This window comes from Ambystoma mexicanum, chromosome 1p (assembly GCF_040938575.1).
Source record: "Ambystoma mexicanum isolate Mex_15411 chromosome 1p, UKY_AmexF1_1, whole genome shotgun sequence".
Taxonomy (NCBI): Eukaryota; Metazoa; Chordata; class Amphibia; order Caudata; family Ambystomatidae; genus Ambystoma; species Ambystoma mexicanum.
Window position 1 is genome coordinate 1103307464 of NC_090921.1, and position 23523 is coordinate 1103330986.

The 23523-nt window shown below is 43.6% G+C and overlaps 1 protein-coding gene across 3 annotated transcripts in view; it reads left to right on the plus strand.

The window, feature by feature from the left end:
- HASPIN (histone H3 associated protein kinase) overlaps window positions 1–23523 on the plus strand; it is a 734185-nt gene that overhangs the window by 24081 nt on the left and 686581 nt on the right. For all 3 annotated transcript variants that reach the window (XM_069604709.1, XM_069604710.1, XM_069604711.1), the window contains exon 2: window positions 12925–13185. In XM_069604709.1, the coding sequence (XP_069460810.1) occupies window positions 12980–13185 (206 nt within the window). In that variant the 5' untranslated portion in view covers window positions 12925–12979. The remainder of the gene's footprint in view (window positions 1–12924; window positions 13186–23523) is intronic.

Consider the following 23523-nt stretch of genomic DNA (forward strand, 5'->3'; position numbering starts at 1 on the left):
AAAGATCTGATGGTGAGACTAATTTCATTTTTTATGTTTTTAAAACAGGTACATCCTTCATTATTGTATGTGTCACGAGTACCAGACACCGGCGGATGGCTTTTACAACCGCCAGTTGCTTCTCCGCGTGAACAACGTAACCACCCTGACCATTTTATGGGACGATCGCCAAGTACAAGTATGCCCTTACGCGGTACTAACGGCTAGATGCAACATACAGACCGTTGTGGTGGCCTAGTGCCTCGTTGTTGGAACAGCCATGCGATTATCAGTGTGACCGAAGAGCTTATTTTATCGTAAACCAACACCCTGTGTACTGCACACGAACATCGCTTGCCTCAAGACGAACTATTTTGGATCGAGAGCAAAGAAAAATGCAAATCGCTGAATATTCTCTAAACATTTGATGTCAAATAAATGTACTTTACCAAATTTACAATCTTGCGGTTTGATTTAAAAGTACAGTTTCATATTCCGAATTGTGGCGCGCTGTGTTGTGAGCTGATCTGTGTTGGTTTCCGGGTTCTGTGTTGTGTCGCGTAGAAGACGCCTGGGCGCGTTTGCCTACGCAGCACAGTCACGTCACGGATAGAGGCGGGGAATATGAATGTTTTGATAAAGTCTGTTTCAGGGGCGGGGGATATGATTTAGTGCCGCAAACGCAGGTGAGCCAGGTCGATGGGGGGAAATGATAGGATTATCAGAAAATGGCGGCTGATTTCGAGTGCGTTAATGGACGAAAAGTCGGGTAAGGTCCATAGGAAAGTTTTCTACGATCTACCGATTTATGCTTAAAAACACATGGCCGAACCGTAGGGACAATAAAAAAAAGTCCCGGAACTATCCTTTAAGATTAGCAAAGAGAGATACTTAGTATCTCCCCCAAAACTCTATAGTCTGAAAGATTGGCACACACCACCTTTAGTGGAGTGCCAAAGGGATACCTAGTCTCCCCTAGTCACATAGACCATCTCCTAGTTATGACTCGTGGCAGTGGACATGTTCTACCAACTATTGTCATATTTATACCGCAAGCTATGTCCATAGCCTTGGCAGTGCACAATAGGGGCATCCAAGTACCAACTTGGGGCGTCCCTTCTTTTTTTGCAATTTCTAGCGTGGTTGTGCTTTTGTTAGCTCTTCATCTACCATTCTTGGAGGGGGAGGTCGTTGTGTGTGTTATGCCTTTGGCAGAAACCCTTGGGTATTCCCACCTAGGCTCCAGCGTGTCTGGGCAGGCAGGAAGTGGGGGAGGAGCCTTCCTTCCCCATGTCCTTTGTCTGACAGAGTACCTGAATAGGAACAGCAGCCCTCCTGATAAGGTGTGTATAGGCCTTTTTACGCACAAAAATCTTGCCAATATGGCCCTTTTAGTTCTTCCTTGCATACAGCTTACACCTGCTATTTATAGCGGCACCCCCATAAATCCCAGAGGTCGCTGGTGACTGGCTGGCCAGCAGCAGCTTGCAAACCTACTCTTTACTTTAGCAAGATGATACTTTCTGAGTAATGTAGAAGGGAATTTGTGTTTTGTTCACTTTGTTCAACTGCCTGCATTTTGTAGATTACAGTGTTATTGAAGCATTTCGAACCATGATTGTGCTTTTCACATTGCTTTAGGACACAAGTAGTATTGTGTAAAATGAAAATTGTCTTAAACTAGCGTTGCATCTCTGCTTTATTTGCCTCTGTTTTGATCAGCTTTAATAGAGGCGGCGCAGTTGCAGCATCATGGGAATTTCAAACCTTTTTCTTTTCATCACAGAAGCACATCAATTGCAATTGTCTCAAAGTTTTAGAAGAGCCTGCCCAGCAAGCAGTTGTTTGGCATTTGTGAGAAGGAAAAGCTTTTTTGTGTTCTATATGAAGATGTGTTTTTTCTTCTTAAGATTGTATGTGTCCATGTGCATGCATGAAAGGGCACTGTACATAGTGTGTTGTCTTAGAGAGCAAGGAATAGCTGGTAGTCTGAACGTTACTATAACTCGCTTTCTGACCGCCAACACACCTCAAGTGGGTATAGTGGATGCAGGTGGAAGCAGTGCTGTATATATTTTCAGTGGCACATATTGTACAGATACCTCTGACCAGGACTGCTATATGTTCAAGCAGAGGATCCTAATTTATCAGCGGAGCTGCTAAACGCATGCCATGGCACAATGCCAATTATTCACAGCAGGGATGATTTCATCATGCAGACATTTCTTAGCAGGACTGCTATGTTTTGAGACAGTACCTGAATTTTTTAAAAGAGCGGCTGTAATGATAAAGCACGAACATGTGTTGGCGTTTTATGCAGCGAGCTGAAGTACTGAGCAAGAACAGTGTCTGAGCTCTCCCCACCGGTTTCCTACAAAATTCCTGGATCCCATTACTGCAATGTAGAAAACCTTGCATCGAAAACAAAAAATTTCCCCCAAAGTATAGATGTGAAGGGGCGTTGGGTAGGGGTATTTAATAAAGTGGGTGGATGTGGAGGGGGTGTGCTGCGAGTGGTCTCCCCTGCATTAAAAATACAGAAAATGTGCCTGTTTGGAAAGGTGGTAGCTCAGTGGATCAATAACCCTGATGCAGAGATCATTGTGTAACCTGTTAGTTCAAATCCTGTTGATAGGCAAGTTAATGCGTCTGCATCAGAGATAAGTGTTTAAGATGCAGGCAATATTCAATTGTAACAGAGATGACTTAGCTTCCGACTTATCAAAAGGACTACTAAATGTTGAGTGATTCAGAACACACACCTCATCTGGATCATACAATTACTGTGCCTTTTTTACAGCGACCATTGAAAATGTTTGACTTTTTATTTCGACCCCTTATATATGTGGGGGGATGGCTACAGTATATAATGAATGTAGGGGTTAGCAGGGGGTCTGCGCCCCCCCTCCATTATATATGGGGTGAAAAGGGTGTTAAATATTTGTTTCTAAAAATCTGCATTTTCGGTGGTAGCTGTAAAAACGGCACAGTGATCACATATATCCCCTCTCATCAGGGCTGCAATACCTGTAATGGCTCCGAAGAAGCACATCCCATGAGGGCTGCTATTCTTGTAATGGCTCAGAACACACGTCTCATCTGGGCTCCTATACTTGTAATGGCATACAGTGCTGATAAAGCATCTGCGTTCAAGCAAGTACTGCATTTGGTGAGACACACCGAACTCTATAATTCCCTTCCTAATGGCCAAAAGAAGGTTTGCGCACATCTAAAAAAGGAGCACCCATTGGTAAAGCTGCACTGGATTTGTAAATGGAAAAGACATTTTCAGCTTTTAAAATGTTATTTGGTGCTATGTCAAAAGACAAAGGAGAGAAAGAGCAACTCTGAACCTAAGCAATAGAGGAGAACAAAGTGAGTTGGGGGAGAGGCCGCGAGAACAAAGACTGTATTAGATACTCCAAAACTGGAATTCGAGCAACAGGGAGAGACCAATGAGCTACAAAAGAGAGCAACAACGAAAGTGAGAAGGGAAACAGAGGTAAATAATAGTACATGCACAAAATAGGAGTGAGGGATAGAAGCAGAGCAAAAGAGACATATAGAGACAGTAAAATAAAAAAACACACATCAGCAGCAGATAGGGAGATCTGGAAATAGAAAATCCATATTAGAGAAAGGCAGGCCAATAACATAAGCTGCAGTGCAAGAAAGATAATCCAAAGGAGTAGCAACCACAACATAAAACATTAAAAAACAGATCTGGTAATCACATGAGAGAGGAAGAGGAGTTATATCAACCGATACAGCACAGTGTAGGAGGGAAACAGCAATAAAAGAATGCAGAGATGGGAGAGGAAGCGTTACAGAGCAACAGACCTCAAAACATGACATAGCAACACTTAAGAGTGAGAGGCAGAACATCAGAAAGTGAGAGACAGGGGGAAACAGAGTAGCAAAGGGAAGGAGACAGTGCTCCAGATAAGATTTTGAGGCGGGAGTATTTTACGCATGATTTTTCAAATTGGAGACTAAATGCAAAAACAGAGTAAAAATGAGTTTTCTCCTCTGCAAGCGAGTAAAACGTATCCAACACATATACCCAATGCATATGTAAAATCAGACCCGTAGACCAAAAGAGTTGTAGATCAAAGTTGTCTGGCTTGCGCAGAGCCCTTCACGTCGCATGCAAACGGCACATCCTGTCTGAGCACATAGAAATAGCACATCACTCCACTTGATAATGGCATGCATCCTCCCTGAACATGCGAGCTACACATCTCCTCTTGACACATACTAACGAGTATGACACATACTCTGTGCACATGGTAAAGGAACATCTCCTTTCAGCATTTTCAGAGATGTGCTGTTAGCATTTGAAGAGTAAATTTGTGTCATTTGCATGTGTAAATTGCACCTTTACATCATGCGCATGCTAACAAGCACATCTCTATGCATATGTCAGTGGCAGACATTATTTTCACTTATTGATAGAACACGTTCTGTTTAGCAACCCTTATATTAACACAACAAAGACAGAATATCTTTATTCAAATTATTCCTCATGCTTAGTTCCCTGTAAATAACTCACTGTCCCTACAAAGAGGTATTTCTATCCCTTGAGTGGGTGCTCTTGCCCTAGTAGTGCGCTGGTGTATCGCCTACAAAGGTTAGGGGATAGAAGAGAGCTCGCGCTATCCTCTCTCACTACTTTCCTAATATACTAAAAAAGAGGTGCACACATGATGGAAATCAATGGAAATATTTTTAATGTTGTTGTTTCCATTTGGTGTGGCTTATCACACTATTAAAAAAGTTAGTCATATGGAGAGTAGTTCTTCCGTAGACATCTCAGTGTCTTATTCTTAGTACTTTGGACACTGGAACATAAAATGACTTGATAGTGCTACAGACCCATTTGTGCTCTATATGGGTTCTAGGGGTTGGTTCGTCAGACCAAACCACTTTTTGTCTACCGGTTTCAGCGGATATGGACCCGCTCTCCGCTTTCTTCAGGACTTCCCTGTAGCTCTTAATTGTACAGGGAAAAGTTTAGTTAAAAAGGCACTCTTGTCAATGGTTGTCTTGTGCTCCTTCATATACTATGTGGAGGGCGTCTCAATTCTGATTCTGGGACTGCATACTCTTCAATCTTCTCGTCCCTAGAAGGGGGGTACATGCAAAAGTGCAACTATCAATACTGTGTGTGTCTACAAGCATAAGTTTGTATTGTTAAATGACATAAAAAGAGGACAGCTTACCTCTTCATATGTCAATCTCCGAGAGCGGCAGTTAATCTTAAACAACCTTGGAGTTCGCTGTTCTGATAGCGCTCCCCAGTTCTTCTCATTTGGGTTATATTTATACATGGAAACAAGTAAATTCTTATTTTCTCAAGAAAACTAGCAGAGGAGCACCAGGACACACCAATGTGTGCCTACACTTATTAAAACGGTCCTATTGTAAGGCTGTAAACTTTATCATTTATAAACACTGCAATTTGTGCAATTGAAGTCGGGGTGAGATTACATTATTTGCCCAGGATCACACAGTTACGCTAAATAGCAAAGCTTTGATTTTAACCCACTCTTTCAATTTGGGACCAGCCACCTTCTTCCGCGTTTTACTTGGGACAAAAATGTAAGTTTTGGGTGTCAAGACCTACCATAATACTGTCCTACAGAGTTTACTTGCAAAATAAACAAATTGCATAGTAAAGCATCATGACATGTAAATCCTTATAGCAGCATGTTGGGCCGAAATAATATCTCTGTACCTTTTTATTTTCCACATCCTGAATGGAAAACGAAAAGATGCAAAAGGCAAAACATCCTGATTTACCCACTTTATTTTCAGCGCTTTAAAAACACACACAAAAATAAGTTCTGCCATAAACTCATTCAGGTTTGGCGATTCGTCACGAAACCTGCACCGTGTTGTTATGTATGGTTAAAGAACATTCAACTAAAGACATCGAAGTAAACTTTACTTTTTAGGATGTGAAGCTATTAGACATTATGGTATGAACACATTTTAAAAGGGTGCATGCTTTATTGTGTTGCTCTTTGTCACACATTTGCAAGGGGACTCGTGGTCTTTCAGTTGGAAATTATCATGCATAAGAAAGGCTATGACAAAACAAATGCTACAGTGCCATCTAGTGGTGGAAAGTATGTTTTTGAAATGAATAAATAAAACGTAAACGGTACTCGGTAGAAAATGAATTAATCCGTATTTGCTACAATTAGATGTGTAAAACGGCACGATACGCACCTTATCTAAAGGGCTGGAAGGAGAGATGGAGCAAAACATGGAGTGGCTGTCAAGCAGGTTGTGCTAGGCAGCAACAGTAGGACTGAGAGGCAGAGAAGTGATGCTGGTAGAGTGAGGGGCTTGATATATGATGTAACTAGCTGGCATCTGTAGTAGTTCTTAACAGAGTTTTGGCGTCCAAGTATAATGAAGATGAAGCTGGGTAGTATACATCGACAAGTTCTTTGTCACTAATGTTTTCGAACACTGTTTTAATTTTACGCACACATTGGATAGTTATCAAACACTTCTCTTGTGAAGGAAAAAACTAATTTTTACTCTCTTGAAATTGTATCTACTCTCCAATTCTTAAAACTGGGAGTAGAATCCTCTCATGCCAAAATCCTATCCGGAGCACTGAGGACCAGCTCCCACAGGGGGTCTGGCTGTCATCCTTGGACAGTAAAAACGCCCTTTTCTGTAAAATGCTGCGAGATTGCAGAGGAGTGTGTGCTGGAGCTGTATAAAAGGCGAGGCTTCTGGAGTGAAAAGCAAGTCGACCACCGGAAGCTGAAGTAACCGAGGAAGACAACCAGACATGCCTGCAGAACCATTGCAACACTGTGAAGCAACCACTGCTGTCCTGACCCCGTTTTTGTGCGACAGAGAAGCTCCGAAGAGGACGACTCCTTCCCTTTGACTAGTGGGAAAAACCAGTCCCAAGACCTCCCGAGGTCTTTGGAGCTTCCAGAGCTGCGGAACCCCAATACCAGGAGACCTGCTGCCCATTTCTAGTGTGTCATCGTGTAAAGGCTGAATGCGTCCAAATCTTTGCTGAACCCTTAAGGACACTCCAGAGATCCTATCACACTCGTTCAGACCCCCTCACCAGAATGTGGCACTTCAGTAAGTGAAGAAGATTGACCAGCAATCCGTGTTTTTTGTTGGTGCTGCAGAAAAGGTGCCAAAATTGCAAAGTGAACCAAGAAGTTGCTGATAGTCGTGCCCCATTTCCTCCCTCGAGACTGCTGCTGAGAGATCCCGTCTATTGTTCTGCCTTCAGTCATCAGACCAAGGAATCCAGAGGTGCAACATCGCAGAGCATCCAGCACAAACCTTTTCTTCTAACCTAAGGTACTGTGGGGAAAAAGGTATTGCTTACCTGATTTCAAGAAGTCGCTCCAGAGCGTTGGTGTGCACCTAGCGGTGTCCAGGGACACCCCCTCTTACCTATGACTAAAACCGCTGCTTGTGTCCCTTCATTGAGTCCGTTTACAGGTCTCCATTGTTAGTTGTTAACTTGCTGCTTCTATAACACTAGAGACTGGAAAAAATCATCTGGAAATCTTCATATTCTGCTACTTGTCACAACTTTGAGCCCTCTCCGAACTGCCTTTAGCTAGGGTTGTGTTTTTGGACTTAAAAGACCTGCTGTGAGAAGAAACCCTCTCTCGTACCTTGAACCAAGCTAATTTTACACTATTTTCCTCAATAAAAGTGACTTTACTATATGTGTTTGCAGAGTAAATGTATTACCATATGAATTGTTAGAAACCACAGGTGCGCGTAATAACCGTTAATACGATAACATTGTCTTTTGCCTTTCTAACATTGCTACAAATGTAACCGCGAACAAACACAAAAGTGAAAGTGTCCTTTGAGGTGTACTCAAGTATTCCGAAGTGTTTTAGTGTAAACGTCAAAAATATTTACAGTGATTCTGGTGTGTATAAATACATTATAAGTGTAAGAGTTTCTTTGGTGTGCATGCCTAACAAATGCTTAGTGTACTTACCTACAGCTCACATCTTCCTCTTAAGATGAGCCTGACTGCTCTGCCACTCTACCAAGGCCCTGAGTTAGTACAGACTGATACTAAAGGTTGGAGATCTACAAACCACTGGAACTGCTTACTAAATTCTTGCTACCAGTAGATCTTTAAGAAAACTCCCCCAACACCTAGTGCAGCAAATATTCTTGCATTGTACATCCCTAACGCGTGGGCTATGAAGTGAGAGGGCATTGTAGCTAGTCTTTTATTAGCTTTGTGATATCAGCAACTATGATCTTCCTGTTTTGGAGTTTAGTACCTGCCCATTCTAAATGGCATCCACAACCACATTCCTATTGTTCCCAATACGCATCTTGTTCTTTTTCCGTCAGCCTCCAGGTAAGTGAGGGAAAGCCAGGAGAAGACGGGATATTAGTCCATGTACTGGTTATCATTTTGCATATTATATAGAAGTCACTCCCAGGCAGAACAAAATTGGCAAATTTTTAGTTTTTATAGAGTGCCTTTTGCTCACTGTGGCCACTGTTTTATGCACAGACACTTGCCTCTCAACAGGATAAGACACAGATGAGGGGATTTGCCCAGGATACACAATCTTGGTGACGTGATTGCAGGATTGGGACCAAGGTGTTTTAAAGTTCCCAGCATTGGTCAGCTGTTAACTAGCCTGCACTGTGTGGTTCTCGGCGGGCGTGTTTGTTAGTACTCTGGCCATCTTCCTCGTCCAGTAGGCCCATAGGAACAAGTTATGGTTTTTAACAGGAAGTTTCAGATTACAATATGGCATAGATAGCTGGGAAGGCAATGACTGTTGACTATTATCCCTCTAAAGGGGTGGTTATGACAGGTCTTTTTCTAGTGTGCCATGTTCACCCCGCCAAAGTTGTTCACCCCCCACCCCCCTGCATGCAGTCTTCCCACAGAGAGCCCCCCGAAGGTCGGAGTCGGGCCTTGCCTGGCCACATGGGGGGAAACTTAACCCTGGGAAGTTAATGAAGACTTCACTATATTTGTCACATATCCTCATTGCTCTCCTAGGACTTCGTCGGCCAGCTTCTGCCGTCTCTCACAGCGAGGAATGGTTGCTGGAATCCGAAATCTGACTGCATTGCTCATGAGGGCCTGCTGACTCTTTTCTGAGTCCCACCAGTGTCTTCTCTTTTCTGCTGCACCTGATTGAGAAGCCTTCACCCCATTCAAGATTATTTCTAAGGGCTTGTCATAACTGTTGGTGGAATCCCCAAACCCGCAGCTTTTGAGTCTTGAGCAACTAAGTTTACAGTGAACCCTGATGTCCTCACTGATTCCCTGTGCTAGAGTAGTGTTGTGTTTAGAAGCTCTCTTCCGGGCTTTTTTACCTCCCTTATTTTCAACCCTCTTCTGAGGGTGTCCAGCTGACGTCCCCTCTCCAGGGCTGTCGGCCCGTCTCTTCCTGGCCGCCAGCTGTTCCTGCTGCTCAGCCATGCATGCTTCGAGCATTTCTAACCTTTCAGTCAAAGGTTGCACCCCTTGGGAGACTGCTTAAGAAAGTGAATCCCCCAGTACCCTCTTGAAGCTGAGGGATACATCTGTGTCTTGCCAGGTGGGTTCTTCCTCCCACTCTTGTTCACTCCACTCTGGTGAGGTGGACTGGGAATCTCTTGGGTGCGATGAGTGAGCCATTGAATAATGTTAGCAGCGCTAACTTCTCGGGGTCAGCTGAAAATTAAGGCTCTAAATCAGAGTTTACCTCCTGTGCACTCTGCGCCTTCTAGCCTATGTGTGAACTGTTTCACGTTCTCTGTAGGTCCAACAGATGCCACCAAGGAATGTCTTTTTCCCTTTTTTTTTTTTGAAAAAATTCCTCTCAGGTACTGACTCACACAACCCTCCGCTCCGTTTCGCTATGTGTACGCGCGAAAAGCGAGCGTTAGGAGAACGTGGAGCATGCCGGGAATGATATGAGGCTGAACCTGCTTTGCTGGGTCCTAAAGCCCTGCGGGTTCGGCGGCACGAGCCGCCTCCGAGCACACGCGTATAATGTAGGCTGCCGCAGGGTCCTAGAGCCTCCACGAGCGAAGATTTCGGCTACGCCGGAGGAGAACGGGGCGGCTGCCAGAAGCGAGCGGCTTTGCCCGCGGCTCCGCCCCGCCTCTCCTCACTCCCGTTCCTGTTAGAATTGAAATAAAAGCATGCCGAGGAAAAACACCGGTAATAGGCGCGCACGCGCGCTTCCTATACAATGGTACAAACGCTGTAAAATAAGCTCTCGACAGCCATCAATCAAACACCTGTTAGTCTATCAGCTAACTATCATTGATAATGAGTACATTTAGAGACTAACTCATAATAGGCAACGATAATTTAAGAACAGAAACATGAGACATAACACTTATCTCAGTATGGCAGCAAAAAGAAAGAGGAATGGATTTAGGGGAGCCAGTGTTTATATATATATATATATCTGGCCACTGATTGGTGTGGGAGTAGAGGTCAGGACTACAAAGGGCCTCAGGATTATGGGAAGCGTGGTTTCTAAAACCTAGTTGATTCAGTTGAGAGATGAAACTTGTAACTTCCTGCTTTGTTTTTTCCCAAGTAGCATGTAAGAAAAACCAAAACATAAAAGTTAAAATTTTAAGTTTTGAAATGCTGATATGGCAGTATTAAAGAAAGATGAGCATAATGTGAGCCTCCTGTCTTGTCATAGAATCTGTGGATCAAGAGAGCTAAAATATCTTTAAGTGCCCATGGCCCCGTTGACTTGATTTGAGCATAAACTCCTAATCACCCTGCCCCTTAGGTGCCAGAGCCTTGGCTGGGAAACTTATGTTGTCACCTTATAACTGGTCAACTACCTTCTTCATAGCTGGAGATCTGACGGGGATCTTTCCACAGTGTATTTCTTCAAAAATCTGCTTGATCAGCCACCAGCCTCTAACAGACTGAACTCTGAAAATGGTAGGGATGAACTTTTAAAGCATTGTTCTTTACCGTTAGTGTATCATCCTTTAATCTACCTTTTTACATTTTCTCTCCCACTTTAGGTATCTTAAAGCGTGTATGCCTGCATCTAACTGTGCTCGAAATGGATTTTACTTCCCACGTTGTCTGTTGAACTTTAAGCTTGTTTCGATTTAATAAGTAGTATATTGTTCCTTGTTTTGACCTCTGTTTCTTAAGACTTTATACTTGTGTACTTCACACCAAGACTGCCACCTCCCGAGTCCAAGCCTGACTGCTCAGTCACTTAACCTTTGAGAGCTTGGTCAGAGACTTGAGTGTAAACTGGTTGCACCTTCAAGCTGGCGTCTCCTAACCCCTCACCAGAGTAGGTTCCGAAAAACATGGTTAACAGTAAATCTACTCCGCTAATACAGCATTTCTGTTTTTAATAAATTGGATATATGTTGGGGATCTGATTATTGATGTTTATACTTCTTAATGATGTCTGCCTGTTCATCAAAGGAAATCAACCACATTTTACCTGTAGTTTTTTTTGTACTGTTCCGTCAAGTAGCTGTCTTCAAAAATGTTGTATTCTGATCTATCTACCAGAGACACCCTTTCCATGTATTCCCTGACTTGAGAAACCCCAAAAAGTGCTGCAAGACAATAAAAGGAACTGCTCAGAAAAGGGATTGATGCCTCCATTTCGGCATTCAACGGAACTGTAGGTGGTCTATGATGGGTAGACCCAAGTGTTTGTAAACACATAAGCAACCCAGACATCTCTAGCAGGTATTTGGGGAATACGATACCTGGGTTTGTATGTACATCTTTGTACATGGGATTTGTTATCCAACTTGCTGACCCAGATGTTGGGTGCTATGTTCTCTTTGATCTATGCCACGTGGGGTGGGGCGGAACACCCATGCTGATCTTGGGGAGTTGTTCAAAGGCTTTTAGGGTTCATTTTGTTGGCCTTTTCTGCAGCCTATTTCTTCTCCTTACGTTTACGAGACGGTACACCTGTTCTGATTTTGTTGGTGTTGTAATGTAGCTTTCTTAAATACGGACGGAAAAAGAAAGCTGACCATATAGCATAAAATCTTCCACTGTTGGTAGCCATCTGAATCATAGTACATAGCATTACAATGGCTCTAAAACTTGTCGCTACCTTCTCGTGGCTCGAAATGAACGTTCCATGAGTAGGATCTAAAACCGGCTGCTAGGTACCAAGCATCACCCAGTAGGCAGGAGCTACCGCTGGGTAACCAGGGGCATGTAAAAAGCACACTACAAATCTAACTTCCACATCAGATGATAAGTTTAACTTTTTGGCTGTTATGTATGATTCATTGTTTAAAATGTGTCCCATATGTGTCCTAGTTCTTCTTTATTAACATTCTCATGTTAATATACATGCTTGTAAGGCACCAGTTGGCCTGGGGATCCAAAACGAGCTCCTGGTAGCTGTTGGTTTCAAGCTCGCCAGACTCTCCTAGGGTAGAAGCAGGAGCTAAATAGCTCTCATGTCCCAGCAATTTCGAACCCTGCTTCTGCTCTCGTAGCGGTCTCCCGTTGTCACAAAGTAAATTACTTTGCATTAATTTACTTTGTGGCAATTACTTCACATTTTGTATGTATTTTTGGGTTATGGTATGAAAGGGGCCAAGGAGGGGTTTGGGGCAGGGGTTGTGGTGAAGGGGGAAGGTGGGCATGAGGGGGGCCCAAAAACGAAAGTCAAAGTAAACATTCAAACTAATCACCACAAAGTAATTTATTAAATTGAATTGACATCGAACCCTAATAGTGATCCCTCCCCATGTCTTTTCCTGTTCCCAAAATGCCAGTATTCATCTGTTCCCATTCCTACCCGGCTTCCCCTCGATAGGTCTCTTCTTGTTTGGACAGACCTAGATTAACCATATAGAATGTGTCCCGTCATAGCATTTTACCTGTTTCCCAAGGTCCATCAAAGACGAACACTATATTGAAGTGTGTCTTTTCTGTTTCAGAACTGCTGTGAAGCAGCACTACTCTCTGGATGTCTAGTGTATTTCATCTTGTCTGATGGATGCAATTACTTGGAGACGACCAGGCAACATCGTTCGGACATACGCTCGCCATCAGCCCCAAAACCGGCTCCAACTTCAAAACTGGCTGACTCCACCCATCCGGCAGCAGCACATCTTCTCCAGCAGCTCTTCTTCCTCAATGCTGTCATCCTCCACGGATCAGCAGGATTCCGCGGACCCCGATTTCCAGCCTGCTTCCAAGTGAGTCTATATCTTGGAAAAGGTATTGTAATGCAATGGGAGAAAGAGGTGTGTTCAGTGTATAGATAGTTTCTAAGCTACAACAGCAAAGCCTTTTTAAGTTTCCATAAAATGTGAGGCAATCCCTCTTACTGTTGCAGTCACTGATGCTATGGGATGCCAAGGGACGTGTTTCTGAGAACATTTGTTCTGTGTAGTTCTTTTTAGGATATTTTTCCATTTAGTGGTGAGATGCACACCCCAAGAGATTGCCTGGTGTTTCTTATCAATGGTGAGTGAGGGTGTAGGAGTAAGACTCGGACACATGCATGGTAAGGTGATTGGAATAGACTTGTATAAATAACCGAAACAAGCGGGAGGAGTTGAAGGAAATCCTAACTAATCCTCCTTCTGAGGGGCTTCTCTGCCTCAACAAAACTAGAAACTCAACAAAAGGTGAAAAGAGGAATCTTTGGCTGCCGACCTGCAACCCGGCCTTGTAGTTCAACACAAAAGTTCCAAAAAGGTGTAGAAAATCAAGCAAAAGTTCCAAAAGACTCAAGGGGTTGACTCCCTCTCCCCTGAGTCCTTCCACTTATCCAAGATTGTCTCTAAGCCTTGAATGGTCAGGATAAGTCTTTATCTTTACAGGCCCTGCAACAAGGAGGAATGGCCTGGGCACATTTTTCCAAGCCGTCTTGAGCATCCCAGCTCCTTGATGGGCAGACCCGACTCCAAAATATTGTGATGATAAAGGATAGCCTGGTTCTCTCTCCCAAGTTGTACTCTGATTTTCCTCTCAATCACTATGGGTCCCAGATCCTTCCTTCAATGCCCCTCTCAGGTACTGCAGCAAGGAAGAACGGCCTGGTTGGTGTCCGGTCAATTGGTCGACAACAAACTGGTCAACTGCAATTTGGTCGACACCATTTGGTCGAATGCCAAATGGTCGAATTTTTTTTTTTTTTTATATATGTGTTTTGTGGGTTTTCGTGTGGGAAAAAAAAAAGAAAAAAGGGGGTTTGGGGGGGACCCCCCCAAAAAAAACCCAAAAAAGGGGTAAAAAAAAAAAAATTCGACCATTTGGCATTCGACCAAATGGTGTCGACCAAATGTTTTCGACCAATTGACTGGTTAACCGGCCTGGTTATCTCTCCCAAGCTGTGCTGGGGGTCCCTGACCCTTTCTGAGGAGGTCTGGCTTTGAGGTATTGTGTCTGGTTCTTTCCCTTAAGCGGTGCTGAGGATCCGCAAGCCTTTCTGAGCACCCTTCCTCTTGGCTCACTCTCCTGCCAAGTAGGGTGCTGAATGTTCTCATTCACAGTTTTCTCTCTTCGATTTCACTTCCACCCACAGCCTTGGTTTACTCTCCTGCCAAGGTCTGTGAGCATCATCTGTACATGCATAGTTTGTATTCCCCTTTTATTATTGCTGGTCAGGGTATGCCTTCCTGATAAGGGTCCCAGACCCCTTCACTAGGTCACTCTGTTCTCTATTTCGACTATGGGACTAGACACCCTTGTACCTGTAGGGCCTTGGCCGTTACCATCCGGCTTCTCTGGCTCCCCGGTGCCTTCCGCGGTCTTCCATGCAGCTCCTCTGCAGTTTGGCAGTTCTTTCTTTGCATTTCAGCTGCCTTTGTCAATGGCGGGTCCTCTTCTCTTGTCAGCCTTCTGCTCTGCGGGTCTTCTGCAAGGGCTTCTCTCCCTTGGACACCGTCTACCTCTCTGACTTGCTGTCCTGCTAACACCTGGGCACTTTCTCGGCTCCTGCAGAGCCGACAATGAAGACGCCATCCTTCACTTCCCTCAGTGCCTTTGAATGACAGCTGACCAATAGGATTATCCCAAAGGCTAGAATGCATGCATTCCTTCTGGTCAGTGATCTTCACTACACGTGGCCTCTTCCCTGTAGTTCTTGCCTGAGACATACTGCAACAGCACATGGGACATTGGGTAGAATGGAATTGGAGGGGCTTTGAGGGAATGTGGGAGGGTCAAAGGGATACTGCATTCTCCCGGGATGTTCACTACTCTCAATGGGGTACACCCTCCCCATGAGATCCTCCCGCTGAGTACCACCCCCAGGGGGACTATCAGGTAGCAGCCTCACCTCCCTGCCCTTGTGGAAAGTGGCTTCCCCATCTAAAGCAATGCTGATACCATGGGATTCGTCACCGGTGACTACTGAAAAGTTATTATTTTTTTTTTGTGCAATTTTTATCCTGTTATTAAAGGCACGTTGCGCTCCGTGTGCTAAATATGTGTTTGTTGATCTGATGTTAACCTGAATGCTGCATCTGTGAGAGCTTTGTGTAGCACTGAAATTTTATCTTTGTGATACCTGCATTAACGTTGTGCCTAAGTGGAAACCAACATAATGAAACCGCTAGGATCACCAATAGTGCTTCTGCATTTACACCGATGCCTTTAGTTTAGACCTAACTCAGAATCCCTGGGTACCTTGAGGCATTAAAAAAATTACTTTGCAAAACTCTATTGCGTATCTACCATCGGCAAAGATGACTGGGTCATCGCTGTCACTGTCCATGAGGGAGTGCACTGTCCAAAGGTGTGGGACTTCACATCGGTAAAGCCCATGTTATTGAGGTATTTGTTGTCTGTCTGCTTTATCAGGTTTCATGTCTGTGATATATCTGTGTATATCCGGGATGAATGAGAGCATCATTATTCTATGTTAAAGTTCTATTATTATTATTTACTGTAGGACCTAGTCATCTTCTGTGTTTTGTCAGTTAAAATCTTCTTTAACTTGCATCGGTGCTTGCAATGAACATACTAACATAATCCTTCAAGTACCTTCTACCTGATTAGCCCTGTGATCTTTACTCATACCTGCATCTTCATTATACTGTGTTGCGATGAGTACCAGGGGGTTCTCCTGCTGAAGACCTGGTCTAGGCATTGTTCCCGCTGTCTGTTCACTAGTCTTCCTGGGACAGGTCATTACATCAGTGGAATGCAAACTGTTGTGCAGTAGCACTTTTTGAGCGTGTGTATGGGCAGAATGGGATTAGCATAGTAAACAGTCTTGGACCCATATGACCGGACAGACTCAAAGAATATGGCAAAGTACTACTTTATCTTCAAATCAATAAATTAGGCCAATCTGGCGAACAACAGTTTGTAGTCCACGCTCTCACAATGCAGATTGGTTATACAAAGGCTTTATACCTCAACGTGTGTCAGCTATGACGTCGTCCTATGTGGCAAATAATAAAACCGGGTTTAGGGATTGGTAAGGGGAACATATCTACTTATAAAGTCTATAAGTGTTAGTTACTTTATTGGTTGCTCTGCTCTGGTAGACAAGCCTCAAACCTCCCTCTAAAGCCGTATAGTACAGATTATAACTGTGTAACAGCAGCGGATTGGCTCATGCAACATTGTATACTCATCGTTGCATAGGCCCTCATGATAGTAGTCTCCCAACCTTGGAAACTCGGCTCACTGACAGCACATAAGCAAAATGAAACTCTGGTGCAGAGAACATCATCAGAGTACTACCCACTTGCCCAGTTAGTCTACCACCTCTCATCAGCCAAGCCTTCAGCCAAGACCTCTTCTTTGTAGTTGACCTTGCAGACTGTCCTCTTCTCTGGACATTTTAAGGGAGTGTAGGTACACCACTATATTCGTCTGGAGTTTGATGAATAGACATTGTTTTCCAGTTTTGAATCACGTGTGAGACCACGATTTTGTCCATTGCAACCTTTCATTTAGTGCTTTTCTATTCAATTAAACTGGGTGTCCTTACTCCTCTTGGACTGTGGAGACTTGGTTGTTCCATCTCTCTTAGGTTTTACTGCATCTTTTATTGTCAATACTTTGCACTTGCAAACGTGCACTCATTTACTTAACCTAAAAGTATTTTGTCCTGCGTCCATTGCTTATCCTCGTTACCTCCCCTTGTACTCGTCAGTAGCTCCTCACTGTGGCATTGTTGATCTCTGGCTAGCAGCTATTTGTTCATGCATGAATTTGTATTTCCAGCCTCTGTCGGCTCTGCAGCTTTGGTCTCTCTCCTTCAAGCTCTTTGCTTACTATCATTGAGAGTCGGCGTCCATCCTTCCACTTCACCCGTGTTATGTTTTCTACTGCAGGAAGCTTCTTCAGTTACATCTTCTTTCAATATTTTTATTTATATCGTTTTCAGTGCGTCATTGTATCTTCTCTTTATGACATCACTTTGCACCTGTCAGATCTTCTTTACAACTCCTTGATATTCAATGGTGCCTGCACGTCTCCTGCTACCACTTCAGTACAAGGGTACATTCAATACGGTTGTCTGAGCGCACACCGTCTCTCATACAATCGCAGCGGTATTAGGATGATACCTGGTATCATGCACAATGTCTTCCTGGCCATCCAGTATGACAGAAGTGAGAGGGCGGAGCCCATCAGTGACGTACATGCCTGCTTGTCTACATTTCCCCCCCTCTGGTCGAGTCCTCGACCACCTCCTCTTCCTCAATTCTCTTCATTTTTCTACAAAATGTTTGGGATCCATATGTTAGTCAACCACCCTCAGGTCACCTGCATTCTTGATGTGTTCATCCACACTCAGGTCATATGACAACACTTCACAGTTGGTTGACAGAACACCCAAAGCCCTACCTAGTTTTATTGATCCTTGAGGTAATCGGATTGCGTTCCTGAGGGTGCAAGGGGACTTCCTTTCAGGTACTCAGGGGTTTTGTTTTCAGTCTGTGTCTGCTCCTAAGTCGCAGCATTCACATCGATCATTATCTTCATCCCAATTGCTTTCTTTGCTGTCTTATTCCATTGCCCAATGAATATTCTTAGAAGACCTAATCCCAGCAATACTAACACTAGTATTGCTCCCAGTAGTTTAAAGGCATTTGCCAGCCAGGTTGGGACCCATGAGAACACGGACACAAACCAATCTTCCTCCTCTGTCTTGTTGACTTCATCCACCATCTTCGTACATAGGGTTGACAGCATAGTTATTGCTTTGGTCAGGGTTCCATTTTCTCCATCATTGGCAGGTTTGAATGTACAGCAAGAAGGCCCAATCTCCGTCCATTGCTGTAATTGGGTCCAGGACATGTTCTGGAGGGTCATGAGCCTGATTGCCCTAAGATCGTCATTTATTGCATAAAATCCTTTTGTCGTGCTGATCGTTTGTAGCACCTCCCACCCACTTGGCGTTTACTGCAGTCGGAATTCATGGCATGGATATAGCTGTAAATATCACTGCTGTTCTGCTGAACAGTTTATGTTCATATGGAATATCATAATAGGCATCTATTGATTTTGCTGAGAAATAGTTCTCCCTCTTTTGTCGAATGAGGCTAAGCGATCTATTCTTCCTCAAGTGTACATCCATTTTCGTGAAACTGCCAATATGGAAATCTCTTTAGGGAATCACCAATGCAGGATCAGGTATGAACACCAAAGAACACGTTCCTCCCCAATTTATAGGCAGCTGCATATAAGCCTTGGAGCCACAAGCCCAATAGCGATCCATTAGCACAGCTGTTCCTCCATTAATTCCTGGTACTTCGAGCGTCTGCTTGCATCCTTTATTTTCTCCAACTAGAACCAGGCCTTTGTTCCTGAAGCATGTTGTTGTATTCTTTATTGGTATTACGGACACAGATATTGCTTCATTTTCAGACGACTTGGCCCATGACTTTAGGCATCCACCGTTTACAATTTGCGCTAGGTCTAATGATTCTTTCATCAATAAATATGCACTGCATGCTAACATTCCTTCTTCCCATCCTTTGCTGGTAGCAACTCATCCATATACCAACAGCCGAAGTCTCTCCCAACATCCTTGTGTTTCCTGTAAATCTGCACATCCTTATTTCTTTTATTGGCTAACCCTTATTTGTTCTCCAGTCAGGGATGAATAAAAGAGCATTCTGCTCAACCAACTTATCTTTTTCCATCTTCTGGTTTTTATGTAAGCATCTTTATATGGAAATGATTTCTTCGATCGCCATTGTACGGTTGCCCATCTTCCTTCAACTTGTCCTCTTGTACACACTGCTAGATGGCCGAGGCACTTCGCATCGTGTGCAGATATTTCTCTTGCGATTTAATATTCTGGCTGCGTTCATGGCATAAGGGATGAGCGAGCATACGTAGCAGCTTTCATCTGACGTTCTTTCCCCCACCTCTCTCGTGTTGATACCACATGTTTTTTTTTTGTTTTTTTTAAATTGTTGAGATATAAATGTATACCTTCATTGTCTTCCCCAACATCCCTTTTGGATCGGGCAATTTGTTTAGAAATATCAGAAAAAATATCACTCATGCCTTTGTCAGGAATAGAAAGAGATGTCTAATTCTCAGGAATTTCACTTGTTAACTTGAATTATAAAACAAAATATCACGAAATGTAAAGAGCATAATAAAATAGAAACAACACAGAAGGCAAAATGTAGTTGTAAGAAGTATTGCCATTGTATTCAAATGCCATCTCTTTTGGAGTCGCTGGTCTTCTTGTAAATGTATGTTTTATATAATGGAAAATTCCTGTTTTTGATTTACGATGTTCATCTTTCAAATACTTTCAAAATTTGATTTTGTTATAACAACAACGGAATAATGATGACTATTATAAATCTGCGAATGATGAGACTGTTTTTAGGGTTTCCAAAAAAGACCACGACATCCACATTCTGTCGTACTTGAGCTGGATATGCTCGAAGAGTATATACGAATACAGCATGCAGAAATGTGTGCCATGTATCAGGAACCATAAAGTGTACTGTGCAATCTTAATGGCTTATCTTTAGTGTATAGCCTCTTTTTAGTACAACTGAAAGATTTCTGGAACAGCAGCAAGTCTATTCATTCCCTTTTAGACTTAGGAAATGTTAATTTTGTTCCAGACTATTTTTTTTAATCCATTGATTCTTTGTCCTTTCCCTTGGTAGCTGATCTGGTCTGCATGCGTGGAACTTCTTCTATTGCTTCACTGTCACCGGGTGCCGGAGGGGTCGGGGTCTCTACTTTGTAGATCTTTACATCTTTCAGGTGCAGCCAGGCTCTTCTGCCTTGAATATTAATAGCGGTGTGGGATGACCACCTCAACTCAATATGGTCCTTCGAAACGGGACTTGTTCCAGATTCTAACAAAGCTCTTCACGGGCACCTGGTCCTTTGGATACAGAATAGGCTGTTTGAGCAAGTCAATAAAATCAGTTGGTTGGCTGTCTTCCTTAATCTTCTTCAACCCTTCCTGCAGATTGTTGATCTGTTGAGAAATAAAAGAAACCCGAGTGATCCTACTTGTTAAATAATAGTGCATCTCATCGCCTATGTTTTTGCTACACTGCAGGCATCAGAATTTTCTCGAGTGGGAGGAGCAGGAGATACTCTCATGCAGCGTTCAGTAACCAACTGATGAGCAAGGTGGTGATCTGAGCTAGCCTGGTTTCTCAGGGCAAATAGAGCAAGGGGTAGGCAATGTAGCCATCCTTCTTCAAGGACATTTTAATCTTGGCTATCCTTTCTTTTAGTAGCCCATTTAACCTCTCACAGACACCATTCGCTTGTGGGTGATAGGCTGAGGAAAACGTATGCTCAAATGCCTCATTTACAAAATGCCGGCCATTATCAGACCGCAGGAGTTTGCACATGCCCCATCTAGGAAATGCCTCACGCACGAGGAACTTGGCAGCGCATGTGGCATTTGGGTGCGTGCATGGACCTGCCTCAATCTATCTGCAAAAGGGACATACTACCCACACGTACCTATATCCGTTGCATACTTGTAGCATAGCCACATAATCTGTATGTAGATGCTGAAACTGAGCATTGGGCCTAAGAATTGCACCTCTCACTGTTTGCGAGGTATGCCCTGCTGTACGTTTCTGTCACACAATGCAATTTCCAATAAACTATGCCACATGTTCTAATAAATTTGGTGTGAACCAGTCTTCTGCGATAGTTGCAGCAAGATTCTCTCTGGTGGTGTGCACAGGGTAGTGAAGCTGCTCCAGCGCCACCTTCAATAATGCTGGAGGTATAACTGGCTTTCCAGTGCTGTCCTGTATCCATAAAGCCTCATTGAGGGATAACTAACACACCCATCTTTTCCATAGGTCCTGCTCCTCCTGTGGGGCTTGCCCTTGCAACTCTTACCTGTACTATGGATAACGTATTAAATCCTTCCTGCATCAACATCCATCACTCTGCTCCTTTCCTGATATCTTCTAATTCAAAATCAGAAATATTTGGAAAGTATATTTGCCTCTGCGGCTTCGTTTCCGTGAGAAAATAGGTCTGGCCCTTTTAACATGGGTGGCACATTTCACCACAGCTATAGCTAATGGGAGCTTTAGTACTTTAATAAGGTTGCCCAATAGACGCGTGTTGCAATGGAGTGCCGTCTGCGTGGAGGAAACCTCTCCTTTTCCAGCATGTACAGTTGTCACATAGGCAGAGTCAGAATACACTCTCATCCTCAAATCTCTGAATCGCGGCGATGAGCACCACTTATTCTGAAGCCTGCTCTGAACAATGTAAAGCAGTCTCGCACTCGTCATTACATCTACATCGAATTCACAGTTCTTTTTTTATTTCACTACTACCGTCCCATTAATGATCATGTTATTTATATAGCGCCTTAATCCAAAGCGCTTCACAGAGCACATATTTACATACAATATCACCCAACCGAAATTGGTACTCATTTATCAACCTCAGAAGGATGAAAGGCTGAGTTGGCCTTGCCGGGATTCGAACCTGCGACCTGCAGATCACGCTCAGATCGCAGCAGCGAGCGCTCAACCTGCTGAGCTTTCAGCAGTCGTTTGGTCAATTTTTGAAGAGCCTTCACTAAACAGAACACCCCACTCCCCATTCCCCCCCCACAACACCCCTGAGAGCCTTTTCTGTAACATGGGGAATATCATAAAATTCGGTATACGTTGTACAGTCCAGTTCCTAGCCATCCTTTCCTACTAGTTCTGCTATGAATATCGCTGGATTCACTATTCTGCATCTAACAATTTAGACTGCTGGATTCAAAATACTTTCTATCCACACAATCTTTGTGTACTTTTGGGCTTCTCCAAAATGGTGAATAAGGAGAGCTCGACAAATGTTATTGATCATCTCATTGTAATACTGGCAGCTTTGTCAATCGCAAAAACAGCAGCTGCTTAAGCCTGTTCACAAGGATCGTGTCCTTTCATTACTGAGTCTAGAATCCCACTATAATAGGCTAGTGGCTTGTGCCCATGTCCTATATGTACTGTAGTCAAAAACCCATTCCTTACAATAAGTACATAGCAAGGGTTCCACGTCTGGATGTTATTCAAGTAACTCTGGGTGATAAAGTCCAGACGTGGACCACTTCCTCACTATTCTTAGAGAGGCACAGCTCTGCCCTACTGATGAGGTCCAACCAGACCGAAGCACATGTCTGGGGTTGCTGTTGCTACTCTTGTTCAGAGGGGAATTGCCTAGCATTTCAGTGCTGGACTGTCCCAGGGCCAGGACAAAGACTGATATGTTTTGGATATTTCTCCTCTGTGAAAGATAGTGAGCTAAAGACTCTGGGTAAGTCTCTCGTAACCAGGACTAATGTCTGGCAGAGGGTCTCCCAGGAACCCCCTTGTTAATTTGATAAACAAGAACTTATCAGGTATTCTCAATATGTTCCCTGTCGGTCCAGGAAGCCCTGTCAACAAAATATTTACTCCATACAAAAAACATTTCTGGTTCTAAAGGAACCACTTTTAATACTTACTGGCTTGTAAAGGCTAATATAAATTCTCTTACGTTCATGTAATGTATCCCTGGAGTCGAACACACTATCCCTTTGTCAGTAAAGGGTATTGCCATGTTAAGTTTTGTCATGAGTCACGTCCTAATATGTTTACAGGTATCTGCTGAGAGTATAGTAGTGGCATGGACAGGCCATGTTCACCTATAGAAAGTGGTAATTCGTCAGTAAAAGGAACCAAACTTGTGTCCCCAGAGAATCCCTGTATGTTCATGGCGATCTGAGACATTGGGGTATTTTCCCTCTCAAACAAAGGAACGTGTTGCTCCTGTGTCCACAAGGAACAAAATATCTTGCCTCCTTTTGTCATCCTGGCCGTTGGTTCCTCTTGTGGATCTGGTATTACAGAGGGTACTGAACACATCCGGTCGCTCTGTGGGCTTTCCTATATTGGATATAAATGTATCCCTGTACCCGTAAAAGGATTCCCTCCCTCTACTGTTGCACTGCCTATCCTGGGTGTGGAAGCCTCTGGGGCTACTGTGTTTGCTTTCCATTGTGGCACTGTTGCTTGTTGCACTGGGGTGTACTGTGGTTGCTTTGCTTGTGCTTGTTTCTGCATGGGTGCTTG